We start from the raw sequence: 21,096 nt of genomic DNA, 5'->3' as shown, positions 1-21,096 counted from the left end.
CAAAGCAGGACCCTTATGGCTAAATATGGCATATATATGTGAGAACTACTGTTAATCAGTAAACCTGTTCTTATAGACAGACTAACTACATTCTTTTTTTCTCCTCGTTTTCATCTTTAACTGTATAACATGTCAGGGAAGATCTATATTTAAAGTAATTTGGGCACGGACTGTCAGTGAATTGATGTGATTAGCAGAGCTCATATTGAAAAACATCTCTAAGCATTTCCATGTTGGTTTTTGACATTAATGACAGCTAATTAGAAACGCCATGTGGCAAACAGTGGTTCTTGTTTTGGGTGACCACCCACTAGGGAAAAATCATGATGCTGTAAAAAGGCTTTGGTAACTTCAGACACTGCCAGACATTACTCTGTCAGCTAGATTAGAAACTATAGTCAGAAGTTGTCTATCTCTGTGACAGCCTGTGGTCTGAGTTGTCACACAGGCAACCAGGTAGGGGCAAAGCTGTGCGTACCTGTGAGTACCTGCCTGAGCTCCAGACCCCTCTTTTCCCCAGGAGAACTGCAGTGTATTGCCCAATGGTTTCTTTTCGGTCAAAACATTTAATGTTATTGCATATTTATTTCCTACACCTTAATCTGTGCACGCCTGAAGTATTTATTACCCCATTTATTTTAGATGGATGTCCTCACTTTAAAATCTAATACCTGAGTAATGTAGTAGTGTGAAGTTTATTCCCTGGGTTATCAACTTCTTGCCATGTAGAGTCAGGTTGCCTCATAGTCAGCTTCTCCTTTGATAAATGGGGTTCATAATAATTAGCCCCTCGTGGGGACATCATGAAGATTGATAGATTAATGTATAGAAACTGGTTAGCACACCGACAATGTATGGTAAAGTATTCAGCAAATGTTAACTATGAATGTAATTCTAATTATTTTTTTTAATACTACTGCTTCAAAAACATACTGTCTTATGTTCTCTAAACCCCTGGGTTAATGTAAATTATGATGGTTCAGAGATTTCTTCCTATTTATACTCAATAACTCATTTTAAAAATTAATTTTTTATACTGCATCTTCCTCTGACCCCTCAGGCTTCCTGCCACCCAGAACATAAATACTTGTCAGCCAAGTCAATTATCAATCAAATGGAGCCTAAAGAAAATACTTGAGATTTGTTTTAATTGTGGTTTATAAAAATTTCCACACTATAGTAACTTCATTATAAAATGACTAAATGCTAATGATGAATTGAATTTAAACAAAATTTCCAGTTTTTACAACTCTTTGAACAGCAGTCAGATATGGAAAGGAAGAAATATGCTTAGTTGATAAAAACTGCAAAAAGTGGAACCTATCACAGTTTTCACATGGTCTTATACATTTGAAGGAACTTCAAAGCTAAACAGCCCTTTGCAGTGCTTTTGCCCTAACTTCTGGACTGGTCTGCCCACAGACATGGTCTTTTGTTATGAGGGAGGCTTAACATGTCTTTTTCAAAGCAAACCATCATATTTCTAAATAAACTCTACTGGTTTGGTGCTCTTTTCTCTACTTGAGACGCATATTGTCTCTTCTCGCAAGCAAGGTTCTCGCCACAGCACAGTGATGTTACATTCTCTTTGTTCTCCTTGTCCGATGTGCCTTTGATAGCGGATGTATTCTCGCTCTTTGGGAACAAATCCAGACGACCTGAAGGATCCCATTAAGATTAGTATTCCTCGCTATGTCCTGTGTGGTCAAGGGAAGGATGAACACTTCGAGTTTGAAGTTAAGGTAAGTGTTCCTTCGTCATCCTTCTAGAAGAACAGAAGTTGAAGACTGTGTGGTGGTGCTTTCTTGCTGTTTTTGGAAAAGAATATGAAATTACTTATGAATGTTATTGTGTAAGACATTTACTCCTTTGATCTAGTATGTGAATCTTTAGACTGTAGCACATGATAGGGGAGGGCACCTACAAAGATGGGCTCGTGTCAGGAGGCAGAAAGGCATCAATCACCCTGCTGGTGGGGCAGAAGACATCATCCCAGCCAGGGTCCTAGCACTTTCCTGATTTCAGCTCCAGAAAATCAACCTTCACTCATTGTATGAGCACACACACATGCACTTGTACGCACACACTTGCACAAACACCGGAACAAACAGATGAGTTGATAAACCCACCTGTGGGCTTAGGCCCAATTTTTCTCATCTATAAGAACAGTAATAATATCTATTTGTAAGAATTTTATTTTGTGTAAAGTCTTAGGTGGCTAGCATGTAATAAATAATAAATTATCATAACTGTCACTGTTGATACTACTGCTGTAGTGTGTGTGTGTGTGTTTGTGTGTACATGTGTATAAGCTATTAATTAGATGCTTTCTTAATCTGTTTCAGGTATTATTTTATTTATATGACTTTTAAGGAAGAAATGAGCTTCCCAAAATAATGACTTCATCTTATTTTTAAATTTATTTCCAATGACTCATACACTTAGTTAAATGTTTCTGGCTGCTATTCTCTTCTCCTCAGTGAATTAATGATTAATCACATTTCTTTATTCAAGGATGGACAATGATATTAATATAATAAAGTCCCCTGCAGTATTGGCCTGTGGATGCATACGGGTGGCCTTGCAAGCAGTTTGGTTCAGACAAACCCTGACCTGGGAATTTGGACCCTGAGATCCATAGACTTTGATTCTGTTGCAGTTTGCTTAATAACCTACTCAGTTTTGGGTCCTTGGCAAAATGAGGGAAACCAGCATTGACTGATCTCCAAAGGTCACGATCTAAGAGAAGCATGTCAATCCAGAGAAAGTCTGATGAGGAGGAGCTCCTGCAAAGCCTACAAACCTAGAACTCCTGAGGGAGGAAGCAGTGGGCAAGAGGGGATAGAGGAGCCTTGCCCCCTGCCGATCCCCTGAGGCACCTCAGGGAGGCTCCTTTCAGGCACACAGAGAATCATGTCCTCTGATTTTAGATGTTTATTTTTGCATACTGAGTTTTTCTTTACAAAAAATAAAAGTGGGCATGATTTATATGTGTGAGGCTTAGGTGGGAAAGTATTGTGCAGGCAGGGCAGTGATTTTGAGCTTTTGTAGAGTTGTTCTACAGTGCTAATTTATGTCTTTGTGCTATTGCTTCTCACTACCCTGAACCAATAACACCCAATTCCTGCTCCAGTCCTCTTCATTTCTTCTACCATTCCATATTGTATATGTTTGTGAGACTATATAATGTTCTCTTTTGTTAACATGCATAATGTCATATACAAATATAAAAATAACTATAAGATTCTTTGTATTTCCATATTTTGGATTCTTTTGTGGCTTTTCCTGGCCCAGAATTAGAATCCACCGAGTCTACACTTTACAAAAGTGAAAACACACAGTGCTTTTAGTTGGCCTATGTCCACACTTTAATGATGAGCACATTAATGGAGTTTAGCTATTTATTGGCTCAACGTATACAACTTTAATAAAGAAGACTGCTTTTTAAGTAAGTGGGTTAATTTAGATAAAAGTTATCAGTAGACAGTAGCCCAGTTAATTTTCAGCTGTGATCAAAGCTGTGAGGATGCTCCTGCTAGATAAAGTTAGAGAGATCAAAAGCAGAGGACCACTCGGGGATTCTCAGGGTCTGTACTTCATTTCAATACATGAACTTCAAATCCCAGGAGGTCTGGTTTTTTTCTTTTTTTTTTCTCCTCCCTCTCTCCCCCCTTCTTCCTTCCCTCCTCCTTTCTTTTTTTCTTTTCTTTTCTTTTCTTTTCTTTTCTTTTCTTTTCTTCTCTTTCTCTTTCTCTTTCTCTTTCCTTCTCTCTCCTCCCTCCCTCACCCCTTTCTTTCTTTCTTTCTTTCTTTCTTTCTTTCTTTCTTTCTTTCTTTCTTTCTTTCTTTCTTTCTTCCTTCCTTCCTTCCTTCCTTCTTTCTTTTCTTTTCTTTTCTTTTCTTTTCTTTTCTTTTCTTTTCTTTCTCTCTCCTTCTCTCTTCTCCCTTCTTCCTCCCTCCCTCTCTCCCTCCCTCCCTCCCTCCTTCCTTTCTTCCTTCCTTCCTTCCTTCCTTCCTCTCTTCCTTCCTGTTGCATACCAAGGCCAGAGCTTACACCTTGCACTAGTTGTGCTTTGAAGTACGTGAATTAGGTACTTGAATTAGGTACTTGAAGTAGGCACACCATTACTGTGCATGTTGGCCTGCTTGGAGGATTCTTTGTTAGAAAGGTCTCCTGACTCTCTCACCCACACTCTGGTGAGGACACTGTTGCAAAGGACCTAGTACTAGAAAGTCTGTGATTCTGCTGCCCCTCTCCAAATAAAGGAAGCTGCAGGCAAGAACACCAGTACCAGGGTAACCCTGATGTGTCACTGTCCTAGCTGGTCCACGTAATCTGGGATTTTGTAACCTCAGGCTCCATTATCTGTATAATGTGGACAATAAAAGCCATCTGACTGGATTGTTAGGAGTAGATGACCTTGCATTTATAATTTATAGCCTCCTTCCATGTCTGATGCTTCCTAAGTGCTATGTGTACTTGCTACTAAAATTAAATGAAAACAGGCAGGCTTAGGGAATACACGGGATTCTGCTTTAGGAGCCTTCAGTGACTCTGCATGTGCAACTATGTCTTTATGAGGCTTGGGGTTTTGAATGTTTTCTTTGTGATTGGGTGTTCCCTGCAGCATCCTAATAGATGAAGAAAATGTACAGAAAATACATCCATCAGTCACCACTATTTGACCATAATCACAGCTGTTTTGGAGATGTCCTTTATTGGAAGCCTCTTAATAATTCTGTGGGTGCCTATGAGAGAAAAATAATGGAACTAGCATTCAAAGTTTTGAAAACATATTTTGAGTTTTTCTTTATAAAACTGTACATTGAAGGTTTTGTTACTATTTAGAAGTTTTTCAAAATTCCCAACTTTGATAAGTTATTTGAATATGTCATGCATATGCATATTATCTAGTATAATGTCATATCTGATGATATTGTGCTACTATAAATTATTTTGGTGAGCCAAGTAGCTTTAATAAGTCAAAGATTATTGATTTGATTTTGATAAAGGACAATTCTTTTTAGTTTTAGGCTTTTATAAGAAAAATTGGTGTTTGTATGCATAGATATTTTATAATATTTTGGTTTTCATTTTAGAACAACCATGACTGATTCTTTTTCAAAGTTTGTTTTCATTTCCTCCTCTATTTTGCAATGGTACTTAAGGCCCCTGGGGCTGTGTGTGCATGGCAAGCTCTCAGGGGCTTAATCCTTCTGCTGTGGGCTATGTCTTGCTGCTGGTCACTGGCTATTTCACTTAGGGACTTCAAAGATGTGCTAATACCCAAGACCTATCCACTACAAGTGCCAGCCTGAATGCCTGAGAAGATGAATTGTAAAAGAGAGTCCCTGTGTCCTGTCCACATCCTGTGCATCTGGTGAGGACAGCATCTGAGCTTAGGTGTGTGGGTGCTTGAGCCATGCATGGTATGGCTCTGAGCATCCTCCTCTTTGCCTTCCTCTTCTCTTCGACCTCTAGTCAGTCTCATCCCACCCTTTGTTGGGTAGAATTTGATAGTCTTTTAAAGTCCTGTAGTGATGTAGTGAAGGGTATACTGGGGTACAGTGAAGGTTAGGGGTGCCCAGGTGCTCCTCATCTCAGTTCCTGTGTGTCTCAAGGCAGTTTCCAGCATTGGTTTTTAAAATGAGAATAGAGCTTTTCATTAAACTAGGATTGATTTAATTCAACAGAGCTATTTTATTCCTCCTTTATTTGGGAGGACCAAACCCCACTTATTTGGGGGAAAGGTCCGAGATTCAGTAACTAGCTACTTTTGGGTTTGGGGCTCATTTAACTTCTTCAGACCACTTTGTGAAGGCTTCGCATACATGTACAAGCTGCAGGAGGGGCTCCATGAGCCTTCTATATCTGGCTGCTTTGACAGGACATGCTTTGGGAAGCATCTCAGTGTGAACATTGTTGGTTTGTGTATTCCTTCTTCTCTTATTGATGCTTGCCTTCCTGTTCATTCCTGAGAATGAATGACGTTGTCCTCTCCATGGTGTACCCCACACACATTACTTACTAATTATGGAGGGTACCTGCCTAGGAACTCTGAGTCAGTGTGTTAGGTCTGTTTCATTGGAGTTGCCCTTCCAAGGCAACATGCAGCCTCCTGAGACTGGATCTTTTTTTTTTTTTTCTAATTTTTTATTAAGTATTTTCTTCATTTACATTTCAAATGCTTTCCTGAAAGTCCCCTATACCCTCAGGTAAATAAAGACACTCTCTGGCTGGCAGGTGTTACAGAGAGGCAGGAGGCTGAAGTTTGGCCAGACTGAGTTGAGCATCACTCACTGATCAGAAGGAACAGTAAGATCCCTACTTACTCTAAATCATAGCTGCTTTAGGAATGCCACTCCCTAGCCTATCGCTGTCATCCCAAAGCTCTTTCAAAGCTTTTCAGTGATTGATAGAGAAAATCAGTTACCTTGAATCATGCTTGCATTTCCAGTTAGGTAGGATCAGAGTTAGTGAAATTTAATTTTAAAATTACATTTCAGCATGATACAAAACACCAGCCAGGGAAATCTGTGGTTAAGGCTAACAGAAGATGTTATACTCATTTGTCATAGAAATAATGATATTTTAAAGTCCTTGTATTTTAATGTACACGTCAACACAGTAGGACAAAGAAATGAGCCAGTGCTGGTGTAGGTTTTATCACTGCTGGGTTTCTGTTCCTGTAAAAAGCTAATCCTTTAAGGTAGCATCTCACTTCTTTCTGGAATGGCCCTGTGCTGAATTGTCCATTCTTCCTACTCTCCTTCCTCAACCCGTCCTCTCTGCTTCCATGTCCCGTCGTGGTTGGCCTTTCCCTAATCTAATTATCTAATTATCCCTTCTATTTCTGGGCTCCTGGAGAGAGGAGCTGTCTAGACCTTGTTGGTCTTAGACAGACCTGATTCTCCAGACCTCAGATGGTACTAGCCAATAATAGTCAGCTAATAGGGATAACTCGGCAGAGTGAAGCCCAGAACCACAGAGGTGGAAAACCAAACCAAACCAAACCAAAACATTTTGTGCTGTTGTATTTTCAAGTTAGAATCTTCAGTGACCCTGACGTTCCCCTGTAACCGAGGCATATAAGGTTTGCAAGACCAATGGGCCTCTCTTTCCACTGATGGCCGTGGGTAAGGGAGTGGTGGGGGGAGGGTATGGGGGGCCTTTTGGGATGTCATTGGAAATGTAAATGAAGAAAACACCTAATTTAAAAAAATAATAAATAAATAAAAATAGATCCCTCTTTAAACAAACAAACAAACAAATAAAAAACATGCTCACTCAAAAAAGAATCTCCAGTGAAAGCACCCCACGGGTATCTCGAGCTCCATTTGCACGCACCAGGTCTCTCTGATAGTCCTCACATTGCAGCTGTCTTTCTCTTAGTCATTTGGGGAGAGTGTGTAGGAATGGAGGCTCTTGTGTCCAAGGATGCAGTATCTCACACGTTAGCAGTTCTTCCTTCTAGTGCATGGACACAGAGGTGCCTTGGTGCTGGGCAGTCTGCAGCACCTACAAGTTAGCTTGGCTTCATTTTATCTCGGCTCTTGTTCATGTAGAAATGCATTTCTAGGCTTACTGCCCATGCCTCTCCATGATTCCAGGACCTGGGTAGTCTTCAGCCTTCTGCTGCTAGAAGCTCTTCTTCTCATCTCCTTTGAGGAGCTTACTGACATCTTGGGCATCCTCTCACTGTTCAGCAGTACACAGGTCCTGCCCATTCTCACAGAGATGATGTAGTGCATCATCTCTTTGACTCACTCTTTCTGCTTGTACACCACAACTGCACATTTAAAAAAAAAAAAAAAACAACTGTCTAGACCTTTCCAGTCAGCTGATTCTTTGTTTACAAAATTATCATAGAAGCAGACTTCTTTTGATGCCTTTAAAGTCCTGCTTCACTCTCTTCTGTCTCCTGATTGGTGGCTTGGGAGAAGATGAGAATCAGCAATAGGAGCAATGGGCAAGTGAAAGCATGACTTCTAGAGAGTTGCCCAGCACTGCTGTGCAGACCATTCTTGGCAGTACAGCTCTTGTCAAGTGGTTTACAATGCCTGAGTCCCACTTCTGAAGTATGAGATCCTCACGCATCTCCTGAGCTTCTCTTGTTCCATCACTGGAATTAACCCTTCTGGTGAGCATCACCCATCATAGTGGCCAAAAGTTCTTAGTTAATAAGGTTAACTCCATGTTCATTTACACACTGGGCCTCCCCCAACTTGTGTCTTTTTATGTCACTGAGTTTATAGCCCCCTCAAGAAAAAAAAAGAAAGCTATCATCTATCCCAAAAATTTCTATACCCCAAACATTCTGCCAGACATTTCTACAAATACAGAGAATGTTCCAAAATGAGGGCATTTGTTGTATTACATAAAGGAAGAAATCATGATCAACTTGCTTAAGGCCACACAGCTGGTAAGCAGGCTCAGGTCCCACACTCCTCATGGTACCTAAATCCAGTAAACTGTACTGATTCCCTTTCTTGTGGTAACGTACCTTCTAAATATCAATAATTCCTGTACTTTTTAGAAGTTGTGAACATCCTTAGTATTGTCTTAGACATAAAAGTCATTTCTAAGTCCTTGCCTCCTTACAGAATTTACTGTTATGTGTGTATGAGTATGTGCATGCCCAAGTCTTGCATGCTTTTCAAAGTATGGTTTTTGTCACAACTCCAACAAGTCTTGAGGATTTGGTGATAGGAAGACCTGACAGGAATTCTGAAGAAATGCCCAGTTTAGAGGTTGTGGTAATTACATGGGAAAAGAAATCTCTCTATTTGGCAGAACAAAAATGAGAGCTATTCCAGTCTATTAGAAAAACCACACACACATACATCTTTTAGAAGTACTTGCTCCCAACTTGATAGAATATAAATGTTCAGAAAGAGTGGTGTGTTGGCATCTAGGCCTGTGTTTATTAGTTATGTGATAGATTATCTCTCTCTGTGTAGACTAACAGAACTGAGACAAATGTAATGCTGCAATGCCCTGGCTATCCGGAGCCAAGATCCAATGTGGTTCACTGCATAAATAGCAGCAAAGGAAATTATATCAGATCCTGAAGATCACATTCACCCCTTGATTCTGTTTTCTTAATTACTGTCTTGCCTTTTGAAGAATTTTTTTCTTACACTGAAAATAAACAAAGGAACAAGTAAGAGGAAAAATCAGGGAAACAGACAAACAAAAACCAGACAAACAAGCAAACCAACAAAGCAATGTTTTACCCTTTCCAGGCAGGTTTCATTACAAACCAGCCCTCTTTCATGTTGCCTGGCTCGGATCCCTGTGTTTGTTCACACAGAGTAAATATGCAGAGGTGGCTGGAGAGAAATGAGACTGTGTGTGAGACAGGAGAGACATGGCCACATCCTCCACGACCCCAGGACCCCTCCTGATTTTCACTCTCACCGACGGTTTGTTTTAAGAACATAATTTCCACGTCTCTTAATTTTCCGGCTTTAAGGATTTTTTTCTCTTCCTATATTATTTGTTAAATGATTCAATTTTTATTTATTTATTTACACTCCAGATTTTATTGCCCCCCTCCCTCCAACTGTTCCACATCCCATGCCTCCTCCCCACTCCTCCTCGTGGAAACCCTCCTCTTTCAAATAGTAAATCAGAGAAGGTGTTTCTTAAGAGGTAGATATTTCTTTTGTTTATTAAAATTGTTTCACACAATTCCTTTGATCTTGACTTTCCCACTTCCTCAACTCTTCCTAAGCTCGCCTGCTTCCTTACACATACAACGTTGTGTGTTCTTTCTTTCTTTCAAAACAAACTATTAAAAAAAAAAAAAAAAAGACTAGTAAGAGGGGAAAGAGTCAAAGCGTAAAGAAGTCCACATAAAAACTGCTCCTGGGCATGAGGCCTGCCCTGCAGTACAACTGATATGCTCATGGCGCTCCATTGAGGACAGCAGATTTTCCCTTTACCAGCAAGCACCGATGCCAAGAACTTCTTGGTCAGGACAGGAGCCCATGTTCATGTCCCCCACTCAGTGAGTTCTGGCACTCCACTAACTTGAATCTGTGCAGATGCTGTGCATTCTGCCACGGTGAGTCCTATGCCCATTGGTCCTGCTGCACGTTTTACTACTCTTTCCTTGTAGGTGCCATCACCTCTGGCTCATTCAGTCTTCCTGCCTTGTCTGTGAAGATCCCCGAGCCTTGAGTGGAGGTGTTTGATGAAGGCATCCCCATCTCATTTAGGACTGAGGGAGGGGCAGTCAGGCCTGAGGCCTGAGCATTGTGCTCCTAACATCACCTTATTCACCTTCATTCATCGGTGCCTCAAAAGTCCATTTTACAGATGAAAAGTTGAGGCCTGAAAGAATTCAGTTCTGAAACTAGTTACGTCATTAGGCTGAAGTCAGGGCTACATCTGTGCTCATCCATAGCCTTTCAATTTCCAGTATGTAGTGATGGCTGATAGCTTATATTCCTCACTTTGCCTCCTAATATCTGATTAGTTTAAAGGAAATAATACCAGGGCCATCACTTTTGACTTTTGCTGTAGTTTGAGAGTAGAGTAAATCCGCCCCCATTTGTCATCTGCACTTGTTGAGTGCTACCAGAGCCTTTGTTGGGAATGACCATGGGTTTGAATTCCAGGGCCTTCATATGTTCTATCAAATTTACCTTCAGTCTGCCAGATAAGGCAAGTATGCAGAAATAAGCAGTATTGGCTCCTATTTTGAAAATGTTGAAATTAAACCATGAAACAATTATTCCTGGTTATTCAAGAAGGCTGGGTTTGGGCCAGCTAAAAAGTGCCATTTGCTTTAGGACCACTTCATAGCTGTCTAGAATATAGGTGGCAATTCATCACACAGCCCTTGAATCATTTTCCTGGTACCACAGATTCAAACCTAACTCGAGGCTCTGAGACCCTCCTGTACTGTTCATAGTACATCTTTGGAGAAGGGCTTCTTGCCTTTTCCTGGAGAATGAGAAAAACAGAAAGATTGAAAGGTTGCCTGGGACTCTGCTTCATGAATCTCTATTATCCAAGCTCCATGTACTTCCCACCCATGTTGTCAACACTAGGATTACATTCAGACTACTTTTTGCTTGCACATTGCCTTGGAGTCCACTGTCTTGGGATCAGACCCCTTTTGCTGAGGTCCGGCCTCTCCATTCAGGTGTCCTGAGATGGGACTTTAGCAGTTGTCTCGACTGCCAGCTCCTAGGACCTGTGGCTGTGGGGAGCTATGCCTGCTCAGTTCCTTATGCAGTCTGAAACTAGATACATGACAACTTGTTTCTTCCTCTAGAGCTTCTGCATGCCCACTGACAAGATCTCTCTCCCTGTACAGCTGCCAGGGTGCAGAGATGGTCTCTTCTTTAGGCTCACTAGGAAGAGAAATAAGTGAACATCCCTGAGTGTTCATGAGCAAGCCAGAGAAGTGCTGCACTGTATGCCAAGGAAATGGCTTTAACACTCTACCAGACAGTGTGTTCTCAGCATAGCCCAGCCTGTCCTGAGTCCTAGGTTTCCCTTCCAGCTATAACTGCTGCCCTTCACCAAGTGAAGGAAAGCAGCCACTGCCCACTGGCATAGCTTTTATCTCCAAGCTGATACTCGGGGGCAAGGACTCTAAATCAACTAAATTCACCCTTCAAAGGCCATTTAAGATTACCTTTGGATTCTTCTGTGTCATTTTAAAGCTTTATACTCACCTGCTCTTATCCTAATCCCCAAGTCACTTATTCATGTGTCCTTTCAAAATCAGTACAGTGTTCTCTCTAGGCAAAATATGATAAATGACATTTTCTTGCTTTACTTTATAATTCTTTGCCCTCTTCCTTATCTCCTCCAATGCCCCTACTTACCAAAAACTCTACACAGTTGATTTGTTGATAAGCCGGAAGAGGACAAAGATGCAGGTCATTCTACTGTCTTCAGAAAGAGAAGGAACTAGGAAATAGAGTCAAAACGTAATTTATTGGAAAGAATCTCTGTGTATTAACCACAGAAACAATTATACCCATTATTCGCTTACTGTTTAACAAATATCTCTGTGGTTTCTGTAATATACATAGACATGCACACCCTGCCTGGATACATTAAGAAATGGATGTTCAGAAAAGATGAAAAGGACCCTCACAGCAGCAGCTAAGTGTGGGAAAGAGATAGGTATAGAAATTGAACAACAGAAATGCAAGGCTCCTGGAAGGTAGTCAGGAAGATGTCAGGGTGGACTGGCATTGCTATTCCTTTGAGAGAGATATTCTAGGCAGTAGGAATACTGTAAAGCTTGAGGTTCCCTTCCAGAGGGACGCAAGAGAACGAATGGGCAATACAGAAGGCAGAGTTTTGAAGGCTCAGGACTGAGTATCAGCAGTGTCATTTTAAGAGACAGTGGAAGGATGATGCTGTGGGAATTGTTCTTGAATGACTTCAGTCATTCTAGGTCATCATAGAAAAGTGATTATGGGGACTGCAATGCCAGAATATTTTAGATGCTCATCACAGGAAATATAATTTGAAAGGATTTGCAAAGTGGAGTCATGGTGCCAAGCTGAAATAGCCTGTATTTCATTCTAGCCACAAACAGAGAAAGGAAATAGCATGGGCTTTGTAATATGGGAAATGATTATGATAGGTACCACTAAGGCTGAGGGAGCCAGAAATTTGTAGGTGCTAGTCTGTGGGCTCAGGCAAACTGACCCAAGTCCAGCTCTGTCCTCCAAGGTGAGTGAAGTGATCCTGTAGAAAGGGACCAGCAAGGGCGACAGTAGAGATGACCAGCAGAGTCAGCGTCTTTGGGCCATTTGTGCCCACTGGAAATCAGTACACATTGGGGATTTTTGGTGATTTTGTGATGTTGATGAATAAAGAAGATATGAATGGAGAAGAATGGAATAGCAATTGTGTTCAATACAGGATATGTCTGTACTTAATAGGGTTGTAGGCTTCAGTTAACACTCTTAGCCAGTTCTTTATGCAGCAGTTGTCTGAAGAGATTTTAATTAAACCTAATGCATATATATATATATATATATATATATATATATATATATATATATACACACACACACATACATACATATTCATATATATTTTTGTACAGATCCATACTTTCAGAATATATTTCATATTTTACATAAGACATTGAGTTTAATTAGTGAATTAGATTCTGTTATCTTGGGGTTAGTGAGACCTTCATGGATTTATTATTTTCTGCCTTCAGCATAAAATAGTTAATAGCACCTAGTACTTCTTTGTTTGTTTGTTTGTTTGTTGCTTATTTGTTTATTGTTCTGGGAATGTAACCCAGGACTCTGCACATGCTATGTAAATGATCTATCATGGAACTCCATCCTCAATACATATAAATACTTGTAATTACAAGTACCTAACAGAGGGAGGAATTACTGAACAGGATAACCAAAATGACTACTTTTATTTATTCATAAAGCATACTATTCATTAAGAATCCTTATTATGTACTATATCATATCAATAGAAGTAGTAATATAAAAAGGATGATATAAAAAATTAAATATAAATCAGGTTCCAGAGACTTCTTCCCATACTGCATGGGCCATCTTGACCAGAAGCTTAGAAAGTGTTAGAGCCTCGTGTTCTGTGGTTTGAGAAGCCCCATACATTAGTGTTCCCTACTGTACATGCCCACACATTGGGAATGTATCTAAGTCTGCACAGCATGTCTAAGAGTTTTGTTTAATATGAGTATTAGGGATTCCTTCAAATGACCACTTAACTGGGGCTAGTTAAAGTCTTTGGATGACAAACTGTTTAGCTGCTCCTCACACACATGGCTGTACTCCAGCGAATGTTACTGATGACATCTTTAAATAGACAGTCTTTAACCCTGCAAAATATGTATATAAGCTAAGTTTGTGGGAAGCACTCAGTTGAGAATTGTTGATATGCAAGTGCAGTCCGCCTTGTGGACATGTTTATGGTGTTTAAGCTGCACTTAATCATCTTATGGCCCAGGAAAGATGGATTCGTATCAGCAGAACCATTCAGCAAGAGAGAAGTAATGAATTTGCTCCTTCAAAGTGTGTAGTCATGATGTCTCGCCTTCTGAGTGCTAAAGGAAATAACTGACTTTCTTAAGTCTGACTTATCTGTTTTGCTGATCTGCTGTTCCTTCCCCTCATGCTCAAAATTCTGTCCTAGGCCCAGTTTTAATTCAGAACAAATTGGTCCTTCAATTTGTATTTTGCATTTCTGCATTTTTTCCCCTAAACTTAACTGAGAAAGCCTCCAGTCATGAGCATAGAAGGGCTTTGACTGTGTTTCTGCAGAGATGCCACACAATGTCACATGGGCCTTCTTCCTTTCTGACAGTTGCTAATGAGTGTCATTCCACATAGTCATTGCGTCCACCTTGTTTACATGTTGCTAGAGGAGCAAGGCTTAACTTGATCAGACAGACCGTTTCCTGTCCTTGTTTGTAACATCTGTTCATATATATATCATGGAATTTCTAAAGAATTTTGAAGTCTTTCTATACCTCCCTATCAACTTGTGCTAGAAATCTACAGAAAATGCACCATATTCTCAGTGTAGATAAAAGGGCCTGCTATTGTGATTATCCAGAGAAATCTTTTAGTAAGATAACCTCAAATCACTAGAACAGGGCAACCACGGTGGTGCTCAACAGTTGCTGTTCTTCCTTCCAGCTGCTGTGCAAGGCCTGAGTTCTTTCCTGATTTCAAAAGCAAAATAACTCCATATAAATTGTGCATGCCCAGTATACAAGTTTCTTTTAATGTGAGTCTCGGCCGTACTGCAAACTTCCAAAAGGAGGTGGTTTGCTGCCTTGGAAGACTTGAATCTTTGTAAAATAGAATTATGACATTAATTGCATAAATTAGTGTAACATTAATTATGCAATTAGTATCTGGAATGTGCACTTTGACCATGATGTGAACTAAATGTTAAAGAACCAGAGGGGCAGTTAAGTTATTCCTCTGGGGAGGAAAGACCGAAAGGATGCCTTGGAGGAAGTAATTGTCATGGAAACCCCAACTTGAAACTCAGATGACCCTTCCTGTTAGGGAAAGGTGTGTGTGGTCCCCATGAGTCCATTCAGAAGGTCAATGTAAATATACCATATTTTGTGTTTACAAGTTCTCTGTGGGGAGAGATTTTTCATCCCTGGGAGCTGGTGTTAGACATGTAACATAGGGTTAGCTAGAAGAGGCTCTGAATCCTGTCTGAGAGAGTTGGTGCTAGAAGGGAGTTGGGGCATGATTGTACCTATACCAGGAACCTGGGCAGGGAGTGGTGTTGAAGCCCAGTCGCTGGGTTCTGAGCAAAGACATGGGTAAGACTTCTGACAAGTTTCTAAGTGAGGCTTGTACTTCAGTTAATTCAGGCTGCTTTAGATAGTGAACTTAAATATAGAGAAGAAAAATTATTGACACATGTATGTCAGCTTATTAAAATGCTAAGATATGGAGTAAAAATATTATCCATTGCTCAGAATGTGCCAATAATGATATTCACTGTTCAGCCCCTCCCTCCACCACTACCCCTTTTGCTACTGTCCAGCGTAAGGGACCAAAACTAGGGCATTGTGCATGCTGGGCATACTCTACTACTGCTGCATCTGAGCTCTTTAACATTTCTGCTGTGAGAATTATTCTCCAGTCACTGGGTAACAAGTGCCTAGACAGATCCCTCTGGTACTTATGACCTCATTCAGCCCGGTATGACTATGAAGACATAGATAAGCATAGTCCTCACCACTTGTCCACCCCTTTCCTTTCACATGCACACCACAGAATCACACTGCCTCCATTCTAAGTACTAAGGACTAATCCCAAGAAAATGAAGAGGGTATAGTTGAATACATTGGGGTGCAACCTTAGGAATGGTCTCACAGCTTCCCCTTGCCATCTCAACGTCCAATGCCCATTGGCACTGTGCCTCTCAGAGAGTTTATAGTATGCAGTTAAAGGAGTTGGAATCCTTTAGCAAGGCACCATACCAGGGCTGCCATGAGAAGGAGGAGTCTTACCCAAAGTTGTGATGTGGATGTGGTGTGCCATTTCTCTCATCAGAGATGTCAAACAGTGGCTAGGTGTTAAGCTGTGTAAGCCACAGAGGAAGAGAGTATAGGCCGGAGGACCGTAGCTTCAGCGCCCAGGTTCCTTCATCCTAGTCGTATTTGATCTTTTTAAAGGCCTTTTCTTCCTGGAGAAAATTGTAAAACATATATTCCATTTTAAAGTCACTAAAGAGCTGGAGGGTATTAAAGACAAGTCTATCTTGGTGCTCGATATTCCAGTTGGTATTTAAGATGCCTCCTGTGTGGCACATACTCTTCTAAGGGGCTCCGACCAGAGAGTAAAAGAATGGCTTTCCTGGAAATCACATTTTAGTGAGGAAGAAAAGCCAAACTAAGATAACAGTGTGCCATTTTTATTTATTTATTTTTTTGGTACTCAGATTTTGCTGATTCCAAAATTCAAGACAAAAAGGGAGGAAAAAGCAGGGTCAAGGAGGGTGTGCAGTTTTAGATGGGATATGATGGGAGGGCATCACTAACAGTGTGGCTTGAGAGTAGACATGTAGAAGGAATCAAGGTAACTACTCATGTGGATGTTTGCAGTGCAAACATTTCTAAAGGAGATCAAAGCACACGTTCCCTGAGATTACACCTGCAGTGTACACTCTTTGCTAACTTCTGGGTCCCTGAGGCCACACATGTAGGGGGCACATCTGATATATTCCAGGTGAGCCTGGAGTCTGGAGAGGTTTTAGATGAGCCCAAGGAGAAGACAGAACAGGTCAGGGAAAGAACTCCAGCTTGTACCTCACTAGAGTTGGATACTGTGGGTCATGTTACATTTGTGCAAAGAAATAGCCTCACCTGACAGTGTTTAACAAGACCCCTTTAACAAAAGAATGAAGAACAAGAAGAGAGACAGGCAAGTCAAGGGACCAACATTAAAATTTGTCAAAAATAATTAGGTAGGGATGATGGACCTGGTGAAGTATAGCCAGATTCACATTCTGAATAATTACAGTAGAGGGTTTGCTGGTGGGCTGCATGTAAGGCATAAGAGAGGAACATGAATGAGGACACCGCGGTTGGGATTGAATGAGCAGAATGACATTAACTGAAATGGGGGGAGGATGAGGGGGTGAGTATGATGAGTTTTAGTCACTGCACCTTGGTGAGCTTGAGGTGCATTTTAGATGTCCATGTAAGAAGTGGGTAGATGAGTCTAGGTTGAGTAGAAGAGCCTCCAGGGAGTCCTGGCATGGAAATTAGAGCAATGAGATCACTGAAGGAGAGTGTGCAGGTAGAAAATACAACATGTTCAAGGATGAGATCCTGCTGCATTTAGTATTTAGAGATCAGGGATATGAGAAGTCCCAGCAAAGCAAAGTATAAAGATAAAAAAGGAGCAGCTTGGAACCCAGGTGAAAATGTGAGCAGGAAGAGTGAGCCAGCTCTTCCCCAAGATGAACTGAGGGCATGATGAAGAATTAACCCATGGACTTAGCAATGTGAGGTACTGGTGACCTTGGTGGAATGCTATTTTAGTGTGGATTCAAGAAAAAACAAGAAGAAATAAATTGATATCATAATCATAAGTAAGCCTTTTAATAGAAGTGTGTTTTAATGGAAGACACAGTGGAGGGCTAGCAAATGGCATAGTGGTAGCCTGTTTAGGTGGTTATGAGGATAATGTGACACAGGAAATACATTGGTGTATTAGAGAAGAGAATTAATGTGTTTCTCTCGAGACAGAATGGATTGCATCCTAGTGTTCTAGAGAGTTGAAATGGAGGTCTGAGACATTTGCTGCTTAGGACAGGTGAGGCTCAGGACACATGGTGCAGATGAGCAGACCCTATCAAGAGTGTTAGTGTGGTGTTCTGTTGGTTTATACTTGCATGGTCTGTTAGAGCTGTGGTTCAGCAAGAGGAGTCACCTTCAGTCAAAACAGAGGTGGCAGATGTTCTGTACTGGAGGCTGAATTGACAGGTGCTCCTGCTACATTCTGAAGTGCTGCTAGATCTTGCAAGTGCTCCATTGTGAGTCTGAGAGGTCTGGTGGAAATGTTCCCAATAAAGGACACATTGGACTCTGAGTTACAGACAAAGCGACAACTTTCCTTGGTGATTTTCTCATACCAGCAGTCATGTCTCACCTCACCTCAGACCTCCTACATCTTCATACTTACACATCATGGAGCCAGTAGCTCTGCCTTTTCTGGCATCACACATCACCAGCATGTGAGAAGTGAGAGGCCTCCTCTCTGGTCTAGTTCTCCCTTGGATGCCCAGTTCCTGTTCAACCCAGGTCATTATTGCCCTGCCCTGCCCTGCCCTGCCCTGCCCTGCCCTGCCCTGCCCTGTCCTGCCCTGCCCTGCCCTGCCCTGCCCTGCCCTATTGCTTGTGCTGACCTTGCCCCTAGACCTCAGCCCTGACTCTACAAGGTCTAGTGAGGAAGGATCTGAAGAGCAAGACCTTCCAGCCTGGCTGCAGGGAGCAGCGTTCCTCAGCTGGAGTGCCGAGTATACCAGTGTGGCACACCACAGCTGAAGAGCACCTACATTGTCGCCTCCTTAACAACTCACTTGTTCTTATGAGATACTTGTTTTCAAAGAACTTCGTGAGAAGAAAAAAAAATGTTAACAGAAAAACAAATTCAAAAGCCTGATAATAAAAATCTTTATTGTTGTACAACGTCCCCCACACACATACACAAAAAAACCAAAACAGTTCATTTTGAGTGACTGAGGCAATGCTGGGATTCAAGACACTTCCTCTGGAATCCCCCTACCTGGGTATTCTTTCACTGCGGCTTCTCTTCCATTGATACCCTGTGGTTTCCTGCACATTTCTCTAATGTGCAGCTTGAGATTTCCCACACCTCTGCTGGCAGTGGGTGCCAGGTAAAGAGTTAGGTCATTTTCTAGGCAGGGTGAAGTCCTGGTAAGCCCCACTGCCTTGTTCAGATGTGGAGATGTTACAAGAAGGACAGCTGAGGATGACTGCCCCACTTCCAGTTGCCTGGGTGTGTTGAGTGTGGTACAGTGTCTTTAGATGGGAGAATATCAAGTTGAATTGGACATCCCCATGGAACATCCAGAGAAGGTTGTCTTTAGGCTGGGTTTGTGGTCTGGAGTATCCCGAGCTTTTGTTCCCGCCAGCAGAAACACACTCAGGACAACCGGAATCTTCTGCGGCAAAGCTTTATTGCTTAGTTCTCAGGAAGACCCCAACCCCAGAAAATGGAGTCGCTTATATAGCCCTCATGGGGCATGACGTTTCAGCACCTGATGTGGCATGACAGCTTCTGATTCGTTGCTCGCCCATCACCCCATTACTACGCCCCGACAATGGGCAGTGACTAGGAGTGAGTTTACTCTCGCACCTGCGTACAAGGCTTGTTTACTAGTTAGGCACAGCGGAGGCCAGCGCCATCTTATAATGGCGATTGCTCGTGGCACGCACGGCTCTCCACAGCAATTGCTAGCGGCACGGCTCTCCACACTGGAGCTCAGAACAGTGGCAAGTAGAGCTGAGAAGTAAGGTTGATGGTGATGCTCAGCTGTGCCTCTGGAGGCTGCTGAGGATGCCAGCTGCTGGTGGCAGTGATGGACTGTGGTGCTTGCTTTTACCCCAGGAGACTAGGAAAAGTTGACGGCAGAAGTTCTCTCCCTGGAGAGATAGAAAGCCAACTGTTGCATATTTAAGATAGTAGTCACAAACACAATGAAATGTTTCCCTTAATTCTTTGTCCTTTTCTTGTCTTTCCTTTCTGTCCACTGTGGTGACCTTTGGTGCCCAAACTAGACATTTTACATGGAACATATTGCTGTACCCAAAAGAATATCCTCTGGAATTCTACCAGCTGTTGGAGAGTTAAGGGATACTTTTTTCTCTTATAATATATATTATATGATATATCTATAATAATAATATATTTTCAGGGTATATATATATGGTATATAAGAAACCCAGAATATATATGTATGTGTATATGTACTTATATGTATATAAATTATTTGGGTGAGTGTGTGTGTGTGTGTTTGAGAAAGAGAGAGAGAGAGAGAGGAATGAGAATGATGGGCACATGTGTTCATTGACTTACTTGTAGTGATCAAAGGACAACTTTCATGAGTCAGATCTCTTCTTCCACTGTATGGATCTTCATGATAGAACTCTGGTCTTCAGACTTGGTGGCAGGTACAATTCTTGCAGTATGTTAAGAGGTAGGAGGTAGTCTTCTGGTCCTAGCTTTACATAGGTACCACTCATAATAAGACATAATGGCTGCAGAAGATGCATGTTTAATAGGATACAGTTACTATGTATAAGTTGTATTTATGCAGCTAGATTAATGTTTTCAATCTGGAGAGATTTTACATGCTAATCATTAATTTGATTTTTAAATTATGTTAGTTAAGTTAGTTACTTTTTTGTTGTAATTAATGCTGACTTGTTTTTGCTTTTTTTTTGCTAATAGATTTCTGTCCTAGATGAGACATGGACTGTATTCAGGCGTTACAGTCGTTTTCGAGAAATGCATAAAACATTGAAGCTAAAATATGCAGAGGTGAGTTATGAAATCATTATTGCCAATTAAGAGCCCACATTTTATAAAGAAAGTGAGCTGATGGCATTAGCAGCACCTCCTTCTCTCAGCTTCTCAACACTGGATCCCACCACCTTATTTCACCTGTCAACATTACTGTCTTCATTCTGTCCTCTTTACATTTCTCTTGTACAAAACTGACAGATTTTCTGAACACGGATTTGGAAAATAGTAAATAGTAACTGAACCACAGCCTTTGCATAAATGTATGGTTTACTTGAGATGGTTTAATCCACTTACAAGTTTTAAACAATAAGATTTACAAACATGAGTCGGGCATGGCGACCTCTGCCTTTAATCCCAGTTCTTAGGAGGCAGGAGCAGGTGACTCTCTGAGTTCTAGACCAACCTGGTTACATGGTAAGTTCCAGGGCAGCCAAGGCTGGGGGAGAGAGAGAGAGGGAGAGAGAGAGAGAGAGAGAGAGAGAGATTTGTCAACAGATTCTGTGTGCTGTCGATGAGTTCAAACATAGGACACCA

The 21,096-nt window shown here is 41.4% G+C and overlaps 1 protein-coding gene across 2 annotated transcripts in view; it reads left to right on the top strand.

Annotated features, from left to right (window-relative positions):
• The window catches only part of Kif16b (kinesin family member 16B), a 272,919-nt gene that overhangs the window by 199,963 nt on the left and 51,860 nt on the right, over window positions 1–21,096 (top strand). For both annotated transcript variants that reach the window (XM_029474203.1, XM_021150816.2), the window contains 2 exons: window positions 1,620–1,742; window positions 20,488–20,577. In XM_029474203.1, the coding sequence (XP_029330063.1) occupies window positions 1,620–1,742; window positions 20,488–20,577 (213 nt within the window). The remainder of the gene's footprint in view (window positions 1–1,619; window positions 1,743–20,487; window positions 20,578–21,096) is intronic.

This window comes from Mus caroli, chromosome 2 (assembly GCF_900094665.2).
Source record: "Mus caroli chromosome 2, CAROLI_EIJ_v1.1, whole genome shotgun sequence".
Lineage (NCBI taxonomy): Eukaryota > Metazoa > Chordata > Mammalia > Rodentia > Muridae > Mus > Mus caroli.
This window is presented reverse-complemented; position numbering and strand designations above follow the sequence as displayed.